Raw genomic sequence first — 25,784 nt, 5'->3', positions numbered from 1 at the left:
CAATCCTAAGGGCAGGTACAAACATTAATGCTGCTTAATTTTCTAGAAATGTTTGGTAACTTCTTTGTTTACCAGTAGGTGTCACTGGAGTCCAGCAGAGAGCTATTACTGCTTTAAAACATCTTTTCTGCTTGATTGAACCTTTATTTCATAGAGGAACGTTCAATATTTGTACATGATGACGTGCATACAATAAAAATGAAGAACTGTGATCAATGACCTTTCAACTGTTTTTTCCTGCCTTAGCTACTGATAACTGTTGGTGGATAATTCAATGATTTGAGATTCTGATTTGTTTTCCCTCTGCAGCATAACTGAATGGTCCAAGCTGATAATGACCAAAACCTTCTATTTTATACAAAGATGAAACCCCTTAGCAGTGCCTGTATGATTACCCAGCCCTTGCCCAATCTTGCATTTAGTGGTGGGGAGAAAATGGAACATTAAGCCAAAAGACCTAAATAATTTTTTCCTCCTTTTTTGGGACCCATGTTTAAAATTAGAGTCTGGAAACTGATTGGGACAGGAAGCACCTGTCAGCCACAAAAGAGCTCTCTGCAAGACTGGAAAGCATTTAAGGAACAACATTTCTTACACTTTATATTAGAAAATGCAGCACTGTGCTGATGAAGGCTTAGAATTGAGCTGAAGTAGAGCATGGAATTATTTTTTCCTTTTGAATGAACTGTAGCTCTTGTCTGTTGTGTGTTTGCTTGACAGCTGATCAGCAAAGGTATTTTGATTGAGATGAGCTTTCAAGTATGCTTAAGTATCTACCATCTGAAAGGCACAAAAACCACTAAGTAGACACTGGCATGCTGTTCAAGCCACTTGGTATAATCACTAAAAGATAAAAGGAACTATGTTTTGTTTTCCCTAAGCCATGATACAAGGCTTATTCTCTATAAAATCCACTGGAGAGACATTTTGATTTAGTCAAAGCATCTTAGTTTGAGCCTAAACTCTGGCATCAGTAATTCCTTCAATTTCTCAATTTCTTTCAAATGTTCACCAAAAAAAAAAAAAAAACCCAAAAAACAACCAAACCAAAAAACTGTGCCACACAATAAACATTTATCTCTGAATTTCAAGGTCACAAATCCAGCAGAGAAGTCTAGCATAAGGAGGCTGCCTGCAGGCCAATGTATTATTAGAATAATAATGTGGTTTTGGACAGAAAATGCACTGCTTGCTCTGTTGCCCTTACATGTGGCTGATCCAGTAATGAGTCATTTCCATGACACATCTAAAGAACCAGGCAATGTACAGATGTTTCCAGCCTTTTGTTATCACTACTTTTCTGAGTGTACTCTGCCACCACTCACTAACAGGCCCTCTATACCATGTTGTGGTGTGATCTTCACTCATTTCATGGGACATGGCTGCATTGTATGCAGGGAACCTTAAGTGTGAACAGGTTTGCAAAACTGGCATAGTGTAAGGCCCTGGGCATACCAGGGTCTTGTGCAACAGATATTGCAACTTTCTTCACAGTGCTGCATTGTAGTCTGAGTAAAGGTGAAAGTAATTTATTGGGGGCTATGTTCTGGCAGGATGCTAATGAAGTTGCTAACTTCTTTTGTTGCCTCCTACATTCCCATGAGGAAATCTTCATTTTATCAGCTTAATTTGCTAGCTAGTACATGAATTCTGTCATGATGTTCAGGGACACGTCCATCCAGACCTCATTAGTTACATGAGCTTTAATTCTCTGTGGATTTTCTTCTTCAGTTGTAGTTGATGTTGCCATCCTTTATAGCATTGCTCACAATCCTCAATGGCCACACATCCTGGTTCCAGTGCACCAACAAATTTGTTAATCTGATATTGCTGGGCTTTACTGGTTTGCAACTACTATAGAAGTGCTTAGTTACTGGCCTCTTTCTAAAAAGTAGAAGCAAGTACTTGGGAAATAGAAAGGGAAAACAAAACTGTTGTAAATTAAAACTCAAAAGGTAATCTTACAGTTTACAGCATCTGCATGGGACAGCCACATGCAAATCCAACAATCAAAACTAATGAGGACAAAGGAAGATAAAGTGTTGGTCACATAGCTGCCCTTTTTAAAAGATGAAGAAAGCAAAGCAGCAAAATAAGCAACAGAAATGGCTTCTCCCCTATTACTGGAAGGTGAATAGAATAGGACACTGACTTTTGCACCAATGAGCTTGTTATAAGAACCAATTTTTTGATGGTTTCCCATGTTTTTCTTTCCCCAACAAGCACTATGTGGACACAGTTTGGTAGCTTTCCTTAAGGGCTGTTTCTATAAAACAGACAGAATTTCAATAATAATGTGAAATAGAGAGATCTCAAAAGGAAGAAAAAAAAAAATCAGGAAGAAGGAAAGATTGGTATTCAGTCTGGTGGTCCTATAGGGCTGTGAGAGATCTCAGGTATCTGAGAGAGACAGCACCCTTTTATTCCTTATACAACAATGGGAACTTATTTTGTTCAAAAAACGGACGAAGCTAGACTTTCCTTGTGGGTTTTAAAGTGAGGCTGCATCCTTACTGCAAATGCCTTTGTCTTGGTTTTATTTCTCCTGAAACATGTTGGCACATTGTAAAATTTTCAGTGGGAAACAGCACAGGTGGTTACTTTCTCCACAGAGCTTGCAGGGAATATACTGCATAGCAGAATAAAGTTCTGACCTTGATGATTATAACAAGGTGAAAACTACTTTGTGCTTTCCCACTAGCGTTCCACCACAGGTTTTTCCAGTAGACTTACAGGCTGATCACCTAGGGAAAAAAGCTGCACAGAAAACCACTGAGAATTTAGCCGTAGGTGAATGACTACTGTTGGTTCATCGAGTAAAACGAGTCTTTCCAGAGGTTCTGACATTGCAGGGGTGATGCTGCCTCTCACATGATTGCAACAGATGGGTGTGCAGGCCAGAGAGAAGGTGGAGTAGCACAACTTTTTGTCTGGGCCTGATCCAGTAATGTTCATGATCCAGGGACCTTTTATGTTTTAAATCATGGATAACTGGCCCTTTGCTGCACTGATGTATTCCTTTAGTCTGTCCAGCAGTATTTGTTTTAACCTTTCAGTTACTAAACTTAATGCCTTGGCATGACCTCCACTATGAGAAGGCAGCTACTGAAAATGATGATCCAAAGCTATATAAAGATCCCCTGTTTGAGTGTCTTTCAGTCCTTCTTCTCAGGGTTCAGTGTCAGAAATTAGCAGTACAATATCCATTGGAAATAGCTCACTAAGAAAAGCCATATTCTTGACAGAAAGTATACTTTGCTGTACTCTGGGTTGCAGATCTCTCCTCTTTCCCTGCCCCTGTACTTTCTACTTTATGGTTTGCATGGCAAGGTTTTGGTAGCCGGAGTGGCTTCTGTGAGAAGCTGCCAGATGTCTGCCAGATCCCTTGTGTCTGATTCAGCCAATGCCAGTTGGCTCAAAGATGGACCCAGCACTGGCCAAGGCCACACCCAACAGTGATGGTGGTGGCACCTCTGGGATAACAGATATAAGAAAGGGAAGAAGAAAACTGCCCAACTGCAGCTGGAGCGAGGAATATGTGAGAGGGGGGAGGAGATACAGAAAACTGGGAGCAAAGAGCCTGGGAAGAGGGAGGATGTAGGGAAGGTGTTTCAAGATTTTAGTTTTATTTATTTTCTTGACCCATGAGCCTTTTGTTTTATTTTCTTTCCCCTAGCTAGCTGAGGAGGGCAGTGACAGAGGGACTTTGGTGGACACCTGGGATCCAGCTTGGGTCAACCCATCATGCCTGACCAGTGAAGCTCTCAGTACAACCCTGCCCTTCTTGCCCAGTCCTGTGCTGCTGCTGGGGCTGGTGCTGCTGCCCTTCCTCCAGCATGCTACTGGTGATACTAAAGTCTTAGTCACTATTTTAGGAGAACTAAAATATGGTAATTAGTTACTTCATGTGTCTTTTTACCCTCTCTCACCTTTGCTGTGCAAATAGCAAGGGGGAAATTCTCACCCCAGTGAATCAAAATGGCAAGGGCCTGTGTGCTCTCACCCATGTGTGCCTGTGACATTTGAAGGACAGCAACAGGAGCACGGTGACTTTTGGCAAAGAAAAAGCAAAAAGCACCAAAATGTTTACCATTGTAAATGGTGCTAACTGGGACATGAAAGCACTGCAGCAGCTGTGAGTGCAGCAGAACATCCTCCTCACCCCCATCCCTTCCCACCTGGGCAAGAGGCAAGGAAGGAAGCACTGCAGGAAGCTGAGAACTTGAAAGGCAAATGGTGACTAGGCTGAAAGGCAGAGGAGGAGTGGACTGAGAGGCTTTCAGCTGTGATAGGAGCATTTTAGGCATGAGGAGCATGGGGAGAGCTGGCCTATGAGCTACTGTTTGCTTCTTGGGTAGTGCTTCACAGGGAAACAGGGCGATGGATTGTGAGCTTATTCCCTTTCTGTGGGAAAAGGACTGGAGCAAGGGTGTATTATGGTGTTACTTCATGTACTTGATATAAAGGATACCTACTGCTATGGTGCCTTTAAAACCTGTAGCCTCAATCATGCTGCTGTTACTGTCAAATGCTATGTTCTTTCCATGAGGCAGCACTGAGAAACCTTCCTGACAGCTTTCTGGGAGGATGTAAATTCTCTTCATCTTCCCCAAGAGTATCTGCTGCACAGGAAACCTTCTGTTTTCCTACTGCATTGCCTCCCTTTTATTTTGGAAGATACTGAAACAGTTTTAAATGTTTTAATATTTTTGAAAGGCTCTGTACTAGGCTGTAGCTCATTTGGAAAATTCTGTATTGTTTGCCCTGCACAGGTCCTGGCACAGAACCTCAAGAAGAGAACTGAGAGGGGTCCAGAGTGTATTAAGATCTGATGTATCCAAATAACTGTTCTGTCCCTCTTATGTGTTCCTTCCTACTATGTTTTTATCTCTTTTATATCCACCTTTGATGCATTTGAGCTGTGTTTTTCAGGACTTTCTGACTTTATTATAAGCAGCAAAGATGATAGTTTCTTTTGGGAGGTTAGGGGGGCAGGCAGTAATGGGAAGCTGTAGGATTCACTTTGGTTTTCCCAGAAAATTTTTAAGGTAGAAAACGTACAGTTTGAAAGTGGCTGCATATCTCCCACTGCTGTTATAATGAAGACAAATGCCAGTCTGAAGTGCTTCATAGGCTGTTTTTTTTTGTGTGTGTGAAAGGATTTATGTGGTTGGTGTTTTGTTCTGGGGTGGGTTTTTTTGGGGGTTTTTTGGGGGTTTTTTTTGGTGGTTTTTTTTTTGTGTGTGTGTGTATGAATGGAGATGGCAACTATCAGTAATATAATTTCACAAAAAGCATAAAATGCCTGTTAAATTCCACTCTCTGAGAATGAAACATAGCTACTGCCAAATGCAGGTGGGATTTGGCTTTTATTTGCTCTGCCATGGTACTTGCATATTTGAGGTGAGCCAGATGCAAATGGAAATAGCAAAGTGTAACGTGTTAACTGCTAAGCTTATTAAGATGCAGGGTGTCAAAATTTTCAAAGTACCTTAAGTATGTTGGGGCAGTAAAACTGGCACATCTCTGCTGTTCTTGAACACAACGAGGTTTGTTTTTCCCATCATCATCCTACCAAAACGCTTCACTTACAGGCTTCTGCTGGTACCCAGGATAGGATAGGCAGCACATAAATAAGTTTAATTTATCCTCTGTTAGTCAGGGGTAATTCCCTCATGACCATGAATCTGCAGTGGTTTGGATTATTCGGCGAGGTTTTTACAAAGACTGGAAATACAGCTAGAAATATGAAGCTAGCCCAGGGGTATAAGGTGTGTAAGAACCTTCAAATACATCTAATTACTATCTGGAAAACTCTCTACATTACTGTATAAGTGACTTAGGTAGTCCAGGCTTTACATTGGAAATAGATCTAATTTAATTTTAACTCTTCCAGCTTCATATTAAAATAGAAACAATTTCCTAATAGTTTCTTGGTGTTGCTTCCTTACTCTTCACTTTTCTGGCCATATTCTTCACTTTTTCTGATTCTCAGGACAAACTCTTATGTTGTAAAGAACTTCTCAGAGCCTCAGTGTTTCAAGCTCTCACAGTTGTGTTTTCCTCTTTGTCTAACAGATCAGTCACCAAGTAAGACTATGCAAACTGAAACAGGTTTAACTATCCATTTTACTCTTGGAGTTTAAATGAGCTATTTAGTGGCTCTAATCAAGAATACTCTCAGGAGAAAAATCTTTTCACTTTTTGTAGTCAAATTATGGATTTTAAAGTCTGTACCATGTTTTCCAGGGGCTCTTCAATAACTGAGTCAGGTGATGAGATAGAGGTGAGCTTGTAGGCCTTGTCTGAGATACAACACAAACCTCAAATGGAACTTATACTTCTCATTGCAAGGCCCCGTTTGTTTTATCTCCACTTTTTCCAACACTGCCAGATGTATACTGAATTTAGAGAGCATGTTCACAGCATGTTTGTGCTTCAGAAGTAATGCCTGAAAGCTCCAACACATCAGTAGGGATGGGGCAAAGACCAGATTTACTCAAGAGGATCACGAAACAAAACCAGTCTTGCATCTTTTTATTGTGAGGCAGTGATTTTGCATTGGGTAAAGTAAATATAAAATTAAGAAAACACCTAGAGGTATTGAGACAACTCTAACATCTTCTGCGCAGTCAAATCAGCCTTTTAATTAGTTCTGCGTTTGGGACTTGTAAAGCCTCAAATAAAGGTTTGAGTATGAGCATGTGTTGTGAAACCATTTTAGACTCCAAAGTTGTAGAATTTCACTTGACTTTCCCAAGTTCCTCACTCCTTTGAAAAATTACTAAACTACATCTGCGTGATGTTGTTTAATGTTTTTCTTGTCATGCATCCTTACTATTCTATCCCACAGGGATGTTGTGAAATACTACCTACAGAATATGAAATGGTGTTTTTGGCGACTGTTGGATGTCCGTATGTATTTGCTGCATGATACAATCCTCGTGGAGCATTTTTGCTCTCCGCACAGTGCGTATCGTTAATTAACGCCTCAAAGGTGTGCATAAATCTGTGGGTGGCTGTAACAGCTTGTGGAAATGGGAGCATGTGAGAGGCGCAGTTCGGCAGCCTGGGCGGCCCTTCCCGCAGAGCATGTTTCCTGCGCGGAGCGGATGTGCAGGCCGGCTCTGCGCGCCCAGCGTGAGTACCAGCCCAGGGAGCGCAGGGGCTCCGTGCCCCGCACGACGCACCGCAAACTTCTGTGGAGTGCACGCAGGGCCGCCTCAGCGCCTGCCGCCTTCCCGATCCCCCGGGCAGGGTTCTGCCCCTCGGCGGCTGCACACGGGCCGGGCCGCTCCGCACCCCTCGGCGTGCGCCGGGACACACCTGGGCCCGGGCGCCACCGGGGTGGGGCCGCTCGCGGCGGGCCCCGTTGGCCCAGCTTTCACAGCCTCCGCGCGGGCCCGGGCGGAGGCGGCCGCGGGGAAGCGCCGGCTCCCGCCGGGCCGAGCCACCCCGTTCGGTCCCGGCTCGGGCCGCCCCGCCGCGGGGACCCGCCCGCCGGCTCCGGGGGCCGGGCCCGGGCCCCGCGGGGCCCGCGCCGCGCCACAAACTACAACTCCCGCCGGGCACCGCGCGGATGGGCGCATGCGCGGAGGCGGCGCGGGCGGCCGAGCGAGGCGCGCGGCGATTGGCCGCGGTGGCGGGGGGCGGGGCGCGCGCGGTGACGGCAGGAAGGAGCGGGGGCAAATGGCGGAGAGATGGTCCCGGGGCCCGTCCCGAGCGCGGCGATAATCCCGGCGCGGAGGAAGCGGCGCCGGAGGAGGCGGCGCCGGGGGCCCTGACGCCCGCGACACCCCGGGAGGGTCCCGCTGCCGGAGGGGCGGAGGCGTCCCGCGGGCTGAGCGCCTTTCGCAGGCGGCGCTTCGGCGGCCCGAACCCGCGGCCGGAGCCACATCGGCCGGGCCCGCGCCCGGCACCGCCGCCACCGCTGACGCCGAGGTGGGTGCGGGGTGAGGGGGCGGCGGGGGCCGAGCGGGCCGCGCACCCCGCGGGCTGCAGCCGCCGCCGGGCCCCCGGCGCTGTCCCGCCTGCAGGGGCGTGCGGGGCCGCCGCCCCCGGCCCGGCGCGAAGTTGCGGGGCGGGAATTGGCTCGGGCCGGCGCGGGGGGGTGCGGCTCCGCGGGCCGCGGCTGCCCCGGGCACTTGTGTAATGTGGGCCGGTGGGGCGGCGGGGCGGGCGAGGCGGCCGCGCGGGACGGGAAATGACATCAGGGAGCGGCGGGGTGACCCGGTTCCGCTCGCACCCCCGCCCCCCCGCCGCAAGGGGAGGGAGGAAAAAAGAAACTGTCACCGTGGGATTTCATCAGCTCCTTCTGCCTCCCTGCATTTAACCTATTTTTCTTTCCTTTGATTATGTAAGAGGAGCGGTGTAGAGAGGAGCGATGAGTAGGGGTGGCCGATGGGCTTCCTGGGGAATTACCGGGTTTTTTGTCCCCAGCTGGTCCGCCGAGTTAGCGCTGGGAAAGGAGAGAAAACTGTGGTTTTTGGGTTTTACGTGTCTTTACGTTGCTTGTATTGCTCCAAATGGTGCAGCACAATGCAGGCGAGGGAGGCAGGGAGCGGAAACAGAGTGAGATTACACCAAGTGTTTTATTTCCGTCTGAGAGAAAAATCAAGAGAAAATTGTGAGTAAAGAGAAAAATCCTGTTCTGTTGATGCTCTCGTGTAAGAAAGCACCTCTTTATGCTCTTAAATCTAAGATATAAGAGTATAGCATAGAGTATTTATATTTTCCTAATACTTTTAAACTGTGCACATTATATTGAGTATTAATTCGGGTTTTGGTGTTTTGATTTAAAACTTATGAGATGAACATAATTTTAAAATTTATAAATAAGAAAATGGAGTTTACTTTCTGAAAATTAACTCCTCTTGACTACAGGAATCTTCCCTTTGGAACTGCAAGCCCCAAGCTATACTTTAAATTTGTCATTAGTTTGCATAGGTTGGGAACATAGTATAAAAAATACTTGTCTGAGTACTTCTTATAGTGCTTATTATAACTAATACTTACTTGAGTCTTGAGGGTGTAGGGAAGGAAAATATGCTGGTGGTCAGTGAAATGGTTTTTTCTTTCCTGTAAGTTGTTAGAAACTGAGATATTAGTAAATATTTTACTTCAGCTTCTACAGTTCAAAAACCTGGCTATTCTGGTGTAAAATATTTTGGTTGCTGTTACAAATATTTACAAGCATCAGCAAAATAAAACTGGTAATTTAGATTTTGTTTGCTGTTTGCTTTCTAAACTATGTGTAGATAGAAAACACAAAATTGGAGCTCCATGCAGAGGAGAAAGAAAAGGAGTTTGGCAGTGATATGTGTGTGGAAAAGAGGAGGTGGGATTCAAGAGCCCTGTCTCCTAGGAACAGCCAGGAGCCCTCTGAAGAGTGGCTTTTGCAGCAGAGTTCTGCTCAGCAGATGAGCACCTGCCTTTACCCTCCCTCAGCTGCACCACGGGGGAAAAGAGCCTTTCCCAAAGTGGGTATTCCTGTAGCTCTTCTGCATTGCATCACCATCCACCTGGTAAACTTCTGAAGTTCAAATGTGATCATTTTAATGCACTTTAAATTTTCTCCATGGGTTTTCTCCCCGTGAATTGCTTGGTTCCAATGGTAAGTGAAGGTTGGTCTGGTCTAATAGAGGGAGACTATTATAGTGAGACAGTATTGCTAGAATGAAGTGATAGAGGGACATTTCTGGAAGGCAGTCTGGCAATTTTGGCAGAAGCAAGACTGCCACTTCAGGTTGAGAAGCTGTGAGTGCTGAGATGAAAACTAAAATAGGAATGATGGTATGTCACATATTCGGGGAGTAATAATAAAAACAGTTGTATTGAACAAATAGATCATTATAAGTCCAATAAAATTATTTTAACTGCCATTTTTCATATACTTTATATGAAGTTAGTTAACATTTCAAAAGTTAGATTTCTTTGATTCTGTACCTTAAATAACTGTCTTTTTTAGCAGACTTTTTTCTGGTATGGAGAGGTATTTCAGAGAGAAGGATGGAATTGATTAGATTCAGGCTGACTATAAAGAATTGCAATTTCCTATCCATGTTTGGGCCAAAAAGAGAGAAATAGTGGTTCACAAAACAGATATGAGAGTTTGGGGTTTGTGTTGTCATTTGTCCAGCAGTTAGTGTTTGTTTTTGGGTAAAAATCTTTGAGTTAAACAAAATTAGAAAAAGAGCACATACAAGGAACTCTTAAATGTGTTCCTGTTTAATGTGTTACTTTTACACTTCTGTTCCTCTGAGCAGGCTGTGGAGCAGTTGTGCTTGTAAGAGCCAGTGAGCAGTACTGGTTTACATGGGCCTGCTGAAGGTGTCCTCCATGTTCTTAGAGGTGGATTGAGCAGTGTCTCTGTTCTGTCCCTTGACGAATCAGATTTACCTGTGGGGGATTGTTGTGCACCAGTCCTGACCACATAATGTTACCAAGTAAAACAACTGTTACGTGAGTCTGAGTGTGAGAGATGAATGTGGGATGGAGTGGTCATCATTGTGATTAATTAGTACTTAAAATACATCTACAGCAATGTGAAATATTCTCTCAGTTTTTGTATTTAACTGGCAAGAGATTTTTTTTATGCCATGCTATGCTGTTGGACTCTAGGAGGGAGCTGTGTGTTCAGATGTGGTGAAAATACTGCTGAGTTGTTTCATGATATTTTATGATAATGCCTTCTATACTTGAAAATATAAAATTAGAGAAAAGCAATACCATTCTTAGAAGATTTTCTTAACGACTCATTGTGCCATTGGTTTATAAATGTGCAAGCAACTGAATTTCTTTTTATTTTAGTGGGTGCTTAGTGCAGAACCTTTTGCCATAGTGACAGTCACATGTCAATGAGTGCATCTAGAAAGAAACACGTGATGGAGCTGTTGGTTGTGTGCAGTGTACATGCCTGGTGCTTGTATGCCCAATAAAGGGTGGAAGTAACAATAATTTGTACTAGAAAAGTGATGAATTGATGTTTCTTCTTTCTTTCACAACAGAGAATATGAAACAGGAGCCAAAATGACATCCCGATTTGGAAAGACCTACAGCCGGAAAGGGGGAAATGGCAGTTCCAAGTTTGATGAAGTGTTTTCCAACAAACGGACCACCCTTAGTACAAAATGGGGAGAAACCACCTTCATGGCCAAATTAGGACAGAAGAGGCCCGGTGTCAAACCAGATATTTCTGAAGTTCCTAAGAAACCCAAAGTTGAAGATGAGGTAACAGAGGATCCATTTGGATTTGACAGTGATGAAGAATCTCTTCCTGTGTCTTCAAAGAATGTGTCACAGGCTAAAAGTTCCTCTCAGCTGGAACCTGGTGAAGCTGCTCAGTCTGAGGACTTCACTCCTCTACTTGAAGCAAACAGCAGAATTAATCAGCCAGACGGTGGAGAAAACGTTGCCTCCAGCAAGTGCATACCTTTTGACAATACTGTTCCTCTCTTGAAAGAAAAGAGCACAAGCAAAAGTGTGGAAGATGGAGAATGCAAGGGCAGCAGTGCTAAAGTTGTAACTGCAGGTGTGTTTGCTCAATTGTCCATATACTTCTGTTTTCCTCTGATTTTTGCTGATTGCCCTTTAAACTTTGTGTTCTCAAGGGATTGTTAAATATTCTGATAAAACTGAAGTATTCTGTGGTGTAGTTCTTAATTGTAAACAATTGTAGAGGATACTCTGTGTAACCAAAAGCACTAAGAAGCATTCTGCATTTTACACACTGCTCTGAGGTCTTTTGCACTGTAATCTGTGTGTCGGCAGATAGAGGTACAGTGCTTCAGCTTCAGTGCAGTATGGTACTCCACTTAGTCCAGTTATTCCATAAAATGGAATAATAACATTCCTGTTCTAAAATTGCTGAGTGCATTTGTGGTTTTTAAACACTTATTTTGAATAGTGATGAGTTAGTGGTAGTAGTATTTAGTGTGGGTATGTGTTCACAACCATGAAGGTGCAGATAAAGCTTAAGCCATGTTTTGTTTCATTATTTGGGTGGGAAAAGTAGTTTTCTGAACTTCAGCAGTACAAACATTTTCTGTTTGTAATTAGCACAGCTATATCAGTGTGTGCATAAAAAACTTCAGACCTGTGAGATTGCATTCTGTCAGGCTTCCTTTTAGAGGTGTTTTTGGGCTCTGGAGTGTTTGTAAGATAGCTTTAATGCTTTTCAGAGGGGCGTTCACAAGACTCATGGAGCTGAACACCACTGTAATTTTCTTCAAGTCGTTCTTGGAAAAAATCGGATATTACATCTCATGAGAGGTTTTTGTATAATGGGCTGATTAAACCACAGCTTCTATAATTGGGTAGACGATCACATTAGGTGAACCTAGATGAAGATGACACCTACTGACTTGCTCTGGGTTATCAAAATCAATTTTAATGAGAAGAACTTACATAACTTTAATTTCTCAAATATAGTAACCGAGGGATTAGAAATTTGAATGGACTTGTTCAGTTGTTAAAGCAGTAAGCAAGAATATACTAAATAGTAGAAGATAGTCACAGTTCAGTTATTTTTTGTATATATGTTAGGGATCTAAGTCAAGAAAACCCAGGTAATGCTGATTTGAGCTATAGTTTGACAGACACATTTGTAGGATGTGTAATTGTCTTTTGATCTTGCTCTTTATTTTTGCTGCTAAAATACTTCTTACTTTCATATGATTTTCAGCAGCTGTCTTTATGATTCATCCTCAGAATGGAAATAAAAATTACGGGATTTTAAAGTTTGAATATAGTTTTCACAAGAAATTGAGTTAGTTCATCCCCCAGTATTTCTAAGGGGAAGAAATAGTGAATTTACTTGGTGTTAATGAGAGATTGTAGTAGAACAGGTTTTACAGTGAAATGGTTTCCTTGTAGACAACCTCTGTCATAACAGTATTTCTCAGGTTGGAAAAGAGAGAGATGTGGGGAGAAAATGTGATAGAGCTCTGAAAATTCATAGTGTGTGAAAGGCCAAGAGGAACAAACTTGAACAGTTTCATTGGTGCTTCCTGGTTCGAGTTCTGTGGAAAATAATAAAATACAATATTTAGCACAGAAAAACATTTAAATTGTAGAACTCCTTGCTAGACAATACTGTGTATGTCATAAATATACAGCTCTGAACAGAAGGAAGCTGATGAATCTGGGTGGATAAGTCCATCCAGTTTTTAAGTGTGGTGGTGGTCTGAATGCAGAGGGGGAGGTTACTTAAATAACAGTTTACTGAAGGAGTTCTGTTCTGCAAGATTTCCTGAAGAATTTATTACTGATTCTGGCAGTTCAGCCAGAAGTAGTGAAGGACAAGGTGTATCTTGGTCAGATGGTTCTGTTCTTTCAGAGTCTGTTGCATTCTGTTGACACCCGATCAAATGAAGATAGAAACCCTTCTCATATATTTCTTTAGAAATGAAATTTAGCTGTGAATGAATCTTTGCAGAGCATCCTAGGAGGGTCTTTGGTTTCCTCACCCTTATTTAAAAGCTACAATCTTGGTGGTAGTGTTTCTTTTTGTCAGTTAGTGTAAGTTAAACTTGGATGGCTTAAGCTGCAGTTATGCTTATGTGTAAACTGATCCAAAATAAATAAAAGTTGTCTCTGAGGACATTGCTCAGCACACTGAGCAATTAGAGATAGTGGTGTATAGTCAGCCAGTGTAAATGTAGGTACTTCAAAGGCTTCTTTGTTGTAGTGACTGTTCAGTAAGGTTTGATGGGGAGGCTCTTTCAAAACTACAGAGAGTTAGTTTGATTGATTTGGAGTAGGGTTCTGAAGGATGAAGGGACTTTGGAGGAGTGTAATAGTGTATGTACTTCAACTGTTTGCGTGTCCTTGCCCTCCCCATAATAATTTTTTCCTTCCTGGTGACTCTTGAACTCCACCAGGTTCAACCAGATTTGTCCAAAGGGTTTATGGATCCTTGAAACAGCAAGTTTGACTATTCCTGATGTGGCAAGGAAGGGGCGGGGGGCTGGGAGGAAAAGCAAACAGGTAAAAGAACATTAATATTCCCAGTGTAAGGAAGACTGCAATGTGAGCTCAGCATTAACCCACATACAGCACTGTGTCTCTAGTTGTGGGAAACTAGACTGTGTTGGTACTGATGTTGAAGAAAGTGCTTAATAATTGGTTTTAAAGTGCAGTTTGCTAGTCCTTGTCCTCATGTTGCCTAGAGAGTGCATGAGTAAAGGTCTCGGGACTCCCAGAGAACATGACCCATCATTGTGTCTTAATTCTTAATGTGGGTGAAGAAAATGGTACGAGTTAGACTGAGTTGAAAAAAGTGACTTACCATGGCTATGCACAATCTGAGAAGTACAGTTAATTCTGCTCCATTTGTATTATCCTGCCTCAGTGGCCATTTCTTTGGGCATTAAAATGAAGGTGATGCTATGTCAGTTAATTTTAGCTTATGTTTGGTATTAAAAAGCACTTGATTTGGGGATTTGTTTTAGTAGTTGTGCAGCCATGTAACACAGTTGAGGATCTGTATATTAAAAATGGTAGAACTTGCTGGTTTTGTTTTTTTTTTTTTAAATAGCCTTCAGCTAGTGCTTGTAACAATCTCATTTTAAAGGCTTTGAGAAGCTCTTAATGTGGAAAGCTTCTCATAATCTTTCCCTAATGTTGCTTGATCAAGACTTAATACTGTCTGAAGAGTGTCTGTGAGTAATCCTGTACGTAGTAGGTAATTTGCAGATAGGGGTTTAGGTAAGTTTGAAACAATAAAGGACTGTTCAGTATTAATAGTTACTGTTAGGTCATCTTTGTGAAGGTAGGGAGAACTTGGTAGCTAAAAAGTAAGTTGTGTCATTAGAAAAATATCACACTGGTAATGCATATAAAGCAAAAATGCAGCTATTTAGAAAATTAGGTTTTTATGAAACAGTCTTACAGTAGGGTGAGGTGAAAACCTTCAGAACAATATATGGATTTTTGAAACAGTCTGGTGGGATTTATTTTCTTTTTAACTGTTAAACTTTTCTGTAAGTATAAACCCAAATAGTATTTCACACAAACTTTGGTATAAAAACATGGCCATGCAGAGCAGAGTTTGTTTGCTCTTTTAGAATATTTGTTAGCTTGTAGGATGAATTAATGTACCATTTTTCAGATAATAATTAATGTCAAAGTTTGATGAACTTTAGGAGTTGGTATGGCATTTCATAGTTATATTAGTGTATCAGTACGCTTTACTTTGAACAGCTAGTTTGCCTGCTCTGGGTATTTCAGTTTATGGAAATACTTCTGGCATTGTAGTGCGAGTTTGCATTTTGACTCTGGATGCTGTGATGATCTGCTGGCTTTTGCTTTTGTGCACACTGCTGAGCTCTAACTCAGGCCTTGGGAGGATCTGAAGCAAGGGGTTGATAGTCTCCATCAGAGAAAGCACTTGGATTGAAAGATGTTTCTCATCTCTGCGTCCTTCATGGTCTGGTTTATGGACTACAAGAGAATATTCCTTTTCTGCATTAATTCTAAGTGAAAAAAATTAGGCATTTAGAATTTAATTAGGCATTAAGTGGAGAAGTATTTTAATTGGATGTTGATTAAGTCTGGTTTGTTTTAGAGCCTATGAATTTATTTCTTCAAAATACGTTTTGCTTGCTCTGGAGAAATAGAATGGCTTAAAATATCTTTACAGACAACAGAACGGTGTAGGAATTGTGTCCTTTCTGCTGTGTTGTAATGTTACGTACAGATTTTGTGGTTGTTGTGTGGGCAGTGACCTTTGAGGAGGCTCTTTAAGAGTCAAAGAACAAATTATTTTTTCCCCCCTAACAGAGCAATAATGAAAACAGCTATTCCTCATCTTGTCTTTTGTTCCTATGTACTGATATTCAAACAGGTTTTGCTCTGGCAGGAGTTTTGCTCTTGGTGCTGTAAGAGAGCATTTGTCTGTTGACTGCTGTTTGATTTTCTTTTTCTAGATAGTTCTTAATGTCCTCATTTTTCACATGGGGCCAGTGCAGCTAGCAAATCAAAATGGCAAGTGTGGTTCTTAAGAGCGTGTGCTTATGCAGTGCAGGAGCAAAGGGATATGGCTGTGCTGAGCTGTGTCTTGGCCCAGGATGCAGGATCTGGCTGTGGTTGGTTGTTGGAAAAGCAGAGTGCAGAGAGTAAATTGCAGAAAATGGATGCCCTTGAAGAAGGAGATGATTTTAAGTCATCAAGTCTGTTCTTGACATCCTATCCTGGTAGTACCTTAGTGACTCTGTGCAAAGCCTCTGCATCCTGCTTATGTGGGTGGGGAGCCCTATCTTTAGAGTAAAGTTTCAACTTCCCGAGTGCAGCTTTGTTACATAATTGCATTGACCACCAGATTGGTCAGGGTATTCCTTTCAAATTGTTTTTGGACTTCTGTTTTGTGTTTGACACTGACATGGACATTGAACATAATAGTTAGGCCAGAGAAATATCTTACTTCCTCTGAGTTTTTGAGAGTAATATTTACTTTGTGAGAATTTGTTTAGCCATTTTCCATCCAAAAATGGAGCAGAGCTGGGGGAACCTGAATGAGGCCTGAACATTTGGCAGTCTTAGGAGACAGCTGGCAGCAGCCGTGATTAAAAAGAACTGCAGCTGTGCTCTGGTTGGGTCAAAGCATTAAGAAACTGATAGCAGAGGAGGGGAAAGATCTGCCAGAAAATATATGTGCCCAGAGAATTTCAGTGTTTTGAGGTTTGTTTGGATGGTAGTTATGATGGGTATGTGGATAGCTGGGGTTTATCCACAGGTCCTCTCTTCTTTAGTTGCTTTTTGGTAAGTTTTGAAGATAGCTCCTTTCCCCTTACACACAGAATTTTGTTGCTGTATCAGTAGCCCGTGTTGAAACTGGTGTATTGTTCTCTTTTTTTCCTCTGCTACTTCTCTAGTGGTGGCTTGTTGGTTTTTTACTGTGGTGTTTTTCAAAAGTCTGAAATGGTTGAAATTCTGTTTAACTCTCAGTGTTTATACTTCTTTGCTAAAATGGCAATACAGAAAAATACCCCAAGGGTTTAGGAAAGAATCTGATTTCTGCAACATATTTTTGATAATGACAGGGCAGTTCATACTGTGTATGTTCATGTACAGACTACATGGAACTTTCTTCCCTTAATCTGTGTTTCCGCTTTCCTATACAACAGTAAATTTTACAATCCATACTTTTAAAATAATTTTTTCTACATGGCCTTGTACAATTAACAGTTTTTAAAAGATGATACTTTTAACTGCTTCTTAGTTTTCATAATTAAAAAGTGGAAATAACTTTGCATTGAAAACAGTTGGTCAGTGCTTGTGGAAGAAAAAAAAAAACAAAAAACTTGTTAAAGTGCACAACTCTCAAGTGGGCCAAAGCATGCAGGCAAGCAGAAACCAGTTGGTAAGGAAGCTATTTCAGACTCAAACTGCTGTGGTCTTACTAATTTGGATGAAAATGTTCTTAAATTATAAATTTAGTTCATCTTTTCATTTAAGAAACTGCTGCTGTATTTATTGAAAATTTTCAACATATTCATGAGTACTGTCTCAATTCAGACTGACTTAACCTAAGTGTACATTTGCTTTGACAATTGTTTATGTTGCTGTGTTATAGTATGCTTTAATTTGTTCCCTTAGCAGCTCACCCTAGAAACGTTGGTGAAAACAGGCATTTCTGGTGTGTGTGACCCTCATGTTGCCCATGACACTTTGTAGTTGTTTATTTCTGGCTTTCTCTTGCTGCTCTGAGCAACAGATGCCCTTCTCAGTTTGCAGTGAGGAGGAATGTGTCTTTCATTGGACTTTCCAGGAGAGGTGAGCACATGTCAGGCTCTGACAACTCTTGTACATCTCTTGAAAGATGAGAGAGAGCAGAATATCTAGTGATTGCTAGCCAAAGAGCTACAAGAAGAGAGGGGAAGACAGTTAAGTTGTTACTTCAAAAGCCATCTTGTCATACCTTTAAAAATATTGCCTGAGATAAGGGCGAGGGATTAGTTCAGTGAATATTTTCTGCACAAGAGGGAAGGTGGCCATGTCAGCCTGCATCCATGTGAAAGGCTTCCACTTCCAGTTAAATACAAGGGTTTTTTAGAAAGTTGTACACTGGCTGCCAAGTGTACCAGTCTGACACAACTTCTCAGAATGCCTCCTGGTAGTGCATCTTCCCAGTGGAAAAAAGGTGTATGAGGAGTTCCTTGTGTGGCTGAAACAGGGGCGCAAGGCTGGAAGCAATAACACCGTGGGTAGGGTTCAGCATTTCCCAGGCTGGAGCCAAGCCACTGGGGGATATTTTGCCAGCAGCATGTTCTGAAAGGCTCAGGGAATGAAAATAATGGTTTATTGGAGATGCTGAAGAATGTGTTACTAGACTGACAGATGCTTCTAGGTGATTTGAGAGCAGAAAAGGTGTCTGAGGTATCTTCTGTCTCATGTTTAAAAGAATAGCTAACTGAAATGGAGTCATAGTGTCATTAGTTAGGACTGTGTAAAAAACAAATTATTTTTTATTCCTATAAATTACCCTAGAATTTGATATTCGGGGTGCTGGAAAAGGAAACAAGACAAGCAAATGGTTCTTAAGGGAAAACAGTGCTGTCATAGCAGTAAATTAATTCTCACCACTTTAGGGTTTTCTCCGACTTTTTTCCTGCAAAATAAGGTGCCACTTAAAACATCTGCACAGAGTCAAAACAACGTCTGTCCCACCTGCATACAGACTTCTTGGTAATTAAATTACTTAAGAATTTGTAATCATAGCTATGGGTGTGGTTCTATAATTTTAGCTATTTTAGAGATTGTCAACCATGAAGCTGGTCTTGGGAGTCAAATCTTCCTGTCTTCTGTTCATACCTACTAACAGGCACTGCTTTTCAAGATCTCATAGGCATTAATGGATACTTAATTGAAGTAAATTTTGCCCATTTCATCAAGTGTGTATTTTGTTTCCGTGGGCTTTTTTTCATGAATTGTCCAGTTCTTCAGTCATAGACAGAAAATGGATCAAGGGAGTTTAGTCTCAGCCTTTTCTTCTTACCAATCAAAACACTTCATTTCCAATGCATAATGAAATTTGTTCTCTAATTTGGAAAGAACCGTCACCACTCTGCAGTTCCTGATTTTCTGATCAAACCAGAGATGACACTCTGTGTGTCTCGGTTGAGCTCTTCCTGGAAAGGAGGGATGTGATATAAGCACCTTTCTTTTAGCTGGTCAGCTGCAGGTTACAGAGTGAAGTGATGTAGCTTTATGCTTGAGAACATTGGTCATGGTGTAATGGAGCCATAATAAATGTTTCCAAGTGCTCAGGGACATCAGGCAGAGCAGTAGCTCATAATGAGCTTAACAAACTGTTCCCTCCATCCTGTGTCAGTGATCTGTTCCTGATCTGCAGCCTGTTAATTGTATGTGCCCTCAGTAGCTGGAGGGTTCTGAAAGCCCTGCTTACAGTTCTTTATATTTAATTTTCTTGCCACCATGTCTTAGTGTCTACTGGAAGATAAATCAAGACGAATGTAAAATTGGCATCATACCACCTGCCTGCACTCAAAATTTCATTGCCTTTAATATTTGCAGTGAGTTGTGGCTAGTACTAAAAGAAACACAGTGTGTTTGTTGATTTGTTTATTGTGAATAGTAATCATGTTTCTCTCAGTATTAAAGTGAAGGCTTGTACAGCTACTCACGCAGCACTGAAGGAGCATAAATTTTCATGCTGCAGGAGGCCATGTGCCTTTGTAGCTTGGAGGATACTTTGCTTGGCTTTAATAGGAGAGAAAACTAACCCAAAGTTCAAGTTAGTAGGGCTAACATGTAACACTGGCAACTTGTCCATGAGCACATGGGAAAAAGTAAGCATTTATTTTGCATATGTGATAATACCAAGAATAATATTGATTGTCCTTTTGTGTTCAGTTTTCTTTTAACATTTGTGCTGTTCAACTGTTTTGATCAAATTTGGTGTGGTGAAGAGAGCTCTCAAAGACACAGTGCTGTTTCAGGTGCCATCTGTGCTTTTGCCTCCCTGCTGTCTGCATGGTGGAATGGCAGAGGAGGTTTTAGCTGGGTCCCTAATCCCTGGGAAGGCAGCAGCGAGGGCACGTGGAGCTGGCACATGTCGGTGTGTGATCCCCTGCCCAGCCACAGGCTGCTGTTCCGGAGGCTGCAGGGGATGGTGGTTGAGCTGTGGGGCAGCTTTGCCCTGTGAGCCCTGCGTCTGTTCAGGGTAGAAATTTACAGCAGGAGACCTTGTTCTCACAGCCCGAGATCCTGCTCTGTGCTCCGAGTAATGTGAAAATAGCAAATGAGGTTCTGCAGCTCTACCTCTGAATAGTTAACTAAAGCATGTAACGTTTGACTGTAGGCACTTAGTGTTAGACTGTTAATAATGATTTGGTTTTTACAGAACTGAAAATGATGTTTGCAGACTTGGAGCCCCAGTCACTTAGCCTTGTAAGTTAAATGAAAGAAAAGTGAAACAGGGACTAGGCTGGAGGATGGATGGTCTATGGTTGCTTGGTTTTCTTGCCCAGAGGAGTGTTTGATTTCCTAAAGGATTACTTTACTTTGTTTTGGATTCCGTTTTGGTATATGCTATACCTGATGGGTCAGGGTATAAGTTGTTAACTCTTACAGCTTTGTTATTTGGTGGAGAGAGTTTTTTATCTTTTCTCCAAACTTCAGTATTTCCCCTGTCAAACTTCTACTGTTATAGGTCCTTAAAGAAAAAATGAAGTTGAAATGTGAGAATTTTCATGTCAGAATTGTCAGATGTTGAGCTGGAGGATGTAGGTTTCTTACCACTATAAAAATTAATTTCTCTTCTTAAAAAAAAAAAAGTGGAGCTTTTTAGTTCTAGAATCCCATTCTTCATTTTATCCATGACCTTAAAAATGAAAAGGGAGGAGATAGTACCACTGGCAAGCCTGTAGTAGTCATGAGGCATTTATTGTTCAATGTATAGATTAACATTTGTTCCATCTAATGAGTACTTACGGTAAGTGTTCTTTAAAAATGAGATAACATTGTTATTTTCATAGCCATCTAGTCTAATCCATGTAAGTATAGATGCATATTTCTTACACATTTCCAGGTTTGTTACTGAAAAAGCAGTGGGCTTTTGACAACTCTCTAACATTCCTGCTGTTTGAGTGTTTGCATATATCTATATATATTATAGAAGAGTGTAAACTTTATTGCCTTATGTAAATTTACTATCTTGCATTGTCTGAAATTGAAATTTTTTCTCTAATGGTAACTTGACTAATAATCATAATCACTTAAATAACAATAATCATAATCACTTAAATACAGTTTTACAGATTTAGTAATATGCATCTGTGTGTGTGTGAAAACATCGCATTTTATGGGAAAGAGTGAAAGTTTTACTTTGGCTTTTTTTTTGATTCATCAGCAATGCTGAAGACATCTGTCTTGTTAAGTGACATAAACTAGAGCATGAAATAAAGCAACTTTTAGTGATCTAAACAGAAAATAAATCATGATTACCACAGAACATTGATTATGGTTCCTAGGTATACAGTGTTTGTACTTGGGGAGGGGAGTTATGCTGTTGCTGATTTTAAATTACTTGGGAGAGTTATTCTGATATCTGAGCCCCAGAAGAGCCTAATTGCAGTTAAAAATAGGAGGAGAAGTTCTATGCCTCTCTTGGACTTCAGGATATTTAGTAATTCATAATTAGTTCCTTTTCTCATATATTTTTTCCCTACAATCATGGTAGCTTCTGCTGTAGTAGTTGCTGCCAATAAATACTGTAATTTTAAAGATCAGGGTTATTGGAATTGCAGTTCCTGTACACCTTTGGGCAATTAGGAAGTGATTAGCAGTACTTTCTGGTATTGAGGGTTCAGGCTGACAGCTATTGACCCACTGATGAGATGAGAACCGTGGCTTGACAAAGGGTCTTTAGAGAAAGTATTCCTCTAAATGTGACTGCTTAGTTTTCCAGTAAAACATCGTGATGATCCAGTTTTAAAGCCAAACTTTTTACCATTTTCCATTAGCCTTGCTTATTATTGGAGATGGAAAAACCTTCCTGGTGCAGTTACTAAGACTTTTGAAGTATTGTATGTTTTTTAAATTTTGGTGCTCCAGAATCAAGGGGGAGGTTAACTGCCACTTTTATGCTGTTTAGGAGTACCTTGGTGTGTTATATTAAATTAGGAACTGAAAGGTAAAATTGGATGCAGCACTTTTTATGGAATCTTCTCAAGACAGCTCAAGGTTCAAAGCTGCTGATGTTACACAAAGGCTACACAAGTCCTGCTGTGAACATGAAGAGTTGTTAGTGCTCTTTGCCTTGTAACGTTTCTTGGAAGTGTAATAAACCGAGCATCAATAAAGCCATTTGACCGGGCTAGAATGGATTTGTTATTTATTAGTCAGCTGAGCTGACTGGAGAAATTGATTTTGATCACATTTACATGAGGAGAGACAAGAAGTTCCCTTAGATATGGAACAGCAATGGTGAGCCTGCAAAACAGTGTATTTTAGCAAGGAAGTCTAAAAATGTTTTAAATTTAATTTGCTGTTTTTCATGCCTAGAGTGTTGTGGTAGTCTTCAGCTTCACAATAATATTAAACATATGGGAGAAAGGAACATATTGTACACTGTCAAACCCCTTCCTTGATTCCAGAAAAATTCATTTTGGTTGTGCCTCTTGGATTATGGCAAGCATGAGATTGAAATGGGAATAACAATATTGCTTGTGTAACATATTGATACTGAAAAATAATAACCAAGATTCCATCTTGGAGGTGGCAGGGTTAGGGTTCCTTGTTCTTTGAGGAATTTAGCCTTGAGTTTTGCATTTCATATATTCTGTGGAAATTTTTTTTTATTTCTAGCTGAGTATGTATAACTTCTGTGACAGATCTCAGCCAGACTCCAGGAGACTTAGATGCAGTTTGTCAGATATTACTTGTCCTGGTTCCCTGAGGAATTGTAGCAGGGGTTAAACCAATTTCCTACAAAACTGGATTTGGTTGCCATTTCTTCTACATAGAATTTTCAGTACCTTAAAATTCTTCTATAAAACATATGTGCAAGGATGGCATTTAGATGATTCCATTTTAATTTGAAAACAAGTGAGCCAAAGTCCCTGGAACAATGCTGATGCTTGTTTCCCTCATCAGGAGGTTGAAACCTTCTGGTCAGTGCTGTGAAACTTTTGTGCCACTTGGGTAAATGGAAGCTGATGAAATTTAATGTGATCAGGACTAGTGCTAAAGAGATGCTTTGGCCTTCATTTTACTGGTGAGTTTAGGAAGTCTTTGCTGCTTAAAAATTTGAACCTTTGGGGGTTGCATTTTGCCAGTGGAACCCCTTTTGTCACTAATGTTTTGCACATGTCTTCTAAGCACGTCTCTTCTAGCATTTCGGTTGTTACTTGGCCCTGTCTCAGTTGCTTCTGTGTCTCCAGTTTATCCCATCATGTGCTGCTCTTCTGTGCACCAGGGTCTTCTGCATTGTCAGACTTCTTATCTTGCTTCTCCTTGCCCAGGCAGCCATTTTAGTAAGGGCAGGCACCTGGGTTCCTGTGCTTGCTGATACTGTCTCAGAAATTTCCAAGAAATTCTTATTTCCTGGAAATACCCCTCTTAGACTGCTGGGTGTCTGTGTGTGTGTGATGTCAACAGAGGATGGCAGATGCAGTCATCATGAAACTCTGGTAGCAAATCCACCAAGCTTTTGTTGGTATTCAGGGAAAACAAAGGGAATGTTTCCCTACTACTTTAGAGGACAGCAAGTGGAAGACTTAGTGTTTGCATTACTTCCTGGAGTTACTATTGTGTAGGTGCTGGTTGGCTGGAGACAAACCTTACAAAAACTGACTTCTTATAGTGGAACTTGTTCTCCTGGACAGTGTAAGATGTGAGTGTGGCTGTGGGTTGGAGAAGTGCAAGAATGACTTTTGGCAGCAGCTCTTCTTCAGAGATGGAGAAATTCAGTGCATAAACCTGCATTTCAGAAGCAATAAAATTAAAATTTCTGATGACAACTGCATTTTTATATTTCTTTTGCAAGTCCAAATATTTTCATTTAGAGCAGCAAAATTAAATGACAGTTGAAGTTGTTTGCTGTTTTATTCAGGGTACAAGAAGGAAATTATTTCCTTGTATTTGTAAGGAGCATGTGTAGTTGTTCTTTATCTCTAGTTATTCACTGTAAGTCACTGTATGTCAAACTTCATTAATTGTCTTTCCTGAAAATTTCACCACAGAGTTTCTCTTTCTCAGTGTAATTTGCCATGGTAAGTAGGTGGTTGTATGTAGGGTTTACCACTGTGTTTTACATGATGCGTATATTTTCAGAGTGACACTTCAAGGGTTTTTTTTAGTAGAAGTTACAAGAAGACTATTATAGCAAAACCTTTAAACTGGAGGGCTTATGAAGTATAAACTAGGTGGATAAACACCTATAATGTTTTTTGTCAGTGATCACAGAATACTTTTTGTTATGTTGCAAATTTCTGAAGTAACCCACACGGGCGACTATTTTTTTCTAATATTCCATTTTAATAATAAATATATGTGTTTTTGTAGATAAAATCCAGAACTTGAAAGAAGATAATGGGAACAGTCATTTCATCTATGACAATGCTGGAGACAGTAATAAAACCAATGCTGAAACCACAGACACTTCTGGATGCAACACTGAAGCCAAGGACTTGCCTGATTCTTGGGACTCCCATGTGGGAAAAACAGCAGATTCTCTATCAGAAACATCTCAGACCAAGGGGCCACTAAGAACTCACTTGTATGAATGGGAGGATGAAACTGAAGACACCAGAACTGGAGAGTATATATTAGCTTTTGACAATGAACATCTCTCAGAGGTGAAGAGCAAGGATGAGGAGTGTGATAAAGAAGATAGTGAAAATCCAAAGGAAGCCATTAGTGAAGAACTTGTGCAAACTATTCCTAGGCCAAGCAACTGTAGGACATATTGTCGATCCAACAAAGCAAAACTGCAGGGGGCAACGAATTTTGACAAGCTGATGGATGGCACTAGTCAGTCTTTATCCAAAGCAAACAATGAGTCAAATAATGACGGTCTGAATGCAGGAAAAAAAGTTTCTTTAAGTAGTGGGACCAGTTTTAGAGGGACGGTGGGACGGACTAGAGACTACACTGTTCTGCACCCATCTTGCTTGTCAGTTTGCAATGTCACCATCCAGGACACCATGGAGCGCATGGATGAATTCACCTCGGCAGCCCCCACCGACCTGGGCGAAGCTGGGCGCTTAAGGAAAAAGGCAGACATGGCCACCACAAAAACTACAACCAGGTTCCGACCAAGCAATACCAAATCCAAGAAGGATGTCAAATTAGAGTTTTTTGGGTTTGATGATCAAGACGAGGGAGGGGGAGATGAAGGCGCTTCTAGAAGTTCTGGGAGTTCCAATTACAAAATCAAGTACTTTGGGTTTGATGACTTAAGTGAAAGCGAGGACGAAGATGAAGAGTGGCAGGTAGCAGAAAGGAAGGCAAACAAAAAGCGAAGTAGAACTGTACCATCTGCTTCACTACAGTCAACCTCTGATGGCAATGAAAACTGTTCCCAGGATAGCCAGCTCAGCACTAATGCAGGTCAGTAGAACTCTTTTGGAATACACGGGTGGCATTTAATTTTAATTGACTTCAATGTTCTGTTCTTTTTGCAGTGTACCTAGGAGTTTGTCCAATACCACTGATTTGGAAACCTGATGGTTAAATTACTCACTTGAAATCTAACAGCTAAGCTTACTTCTCCTGTGGTCCTGTCTGGTGTTTCATATCTCTCTTGAAGTATGCTTTATACC

At 41.3% G+C, this 25,784-nt stretch overlaps 1 protein-coding gene across 5 annotated transcripts in view; it reads left to right on the top strand.

Moving 5' to 3' along the window:
- WAPL (WAPL cohesin release factor) overlaps positions 1 to 25,784 on the top strand; it is a 135,159-nt gene that overhangs the window by 63,290 nt on the left and 46,085 nt on the right. Inside the window, exons 1-3 of one of the 5 annotated variants that reach the window (XM_021536199.2) lie at positions 7,097 to 7,140; positions 11,007 to 11,530; positions 24,526 to 25,572. In XM_021536199.2, coding sequence (XP_021391874.2) covers positions 11,029 to 11,530; positions 24,526 to 25,572 — 1,549 coding nt within the window. In that variant the 5' untranslated portion in view covers positions 7,097 to 7,140; positions 11,007 to 11,028. Of the gene's footprint in view, positions 1 to 7,096; positions 7,141 to 7,673; positions 7,942 to 8,239; positions 8,627 to 11,006; positions 11,531 to 24,525; positions 25,573 to 25,784 lie in introns of those variants that run through there. The other 4 variants (XM_021536197.2, XM_021536200.3, XM_021536196.3 and 1 more) reach the window with 4 other exon arrangements.

The sequence above is a fragment of the Lonchura striata genome, chromosome 7, assembly GCF_046129695.1.
Source record: "Lonchura striata isolate bLonStr1 chromosome 7, bLonStr1.mat, whole genome shotgun sequence".
Lineage (NCBI taxonomy): Eukaryota > Metazoa > Chordata > Aves > Passeriformes > Estrildidae > Lonchura > Lonchura striata.
The sequence above is the reverse complement of the archived record's forward strand: the minus strand, read 5'-3'. Positions and strand labels throughout refer to the sequence as shown.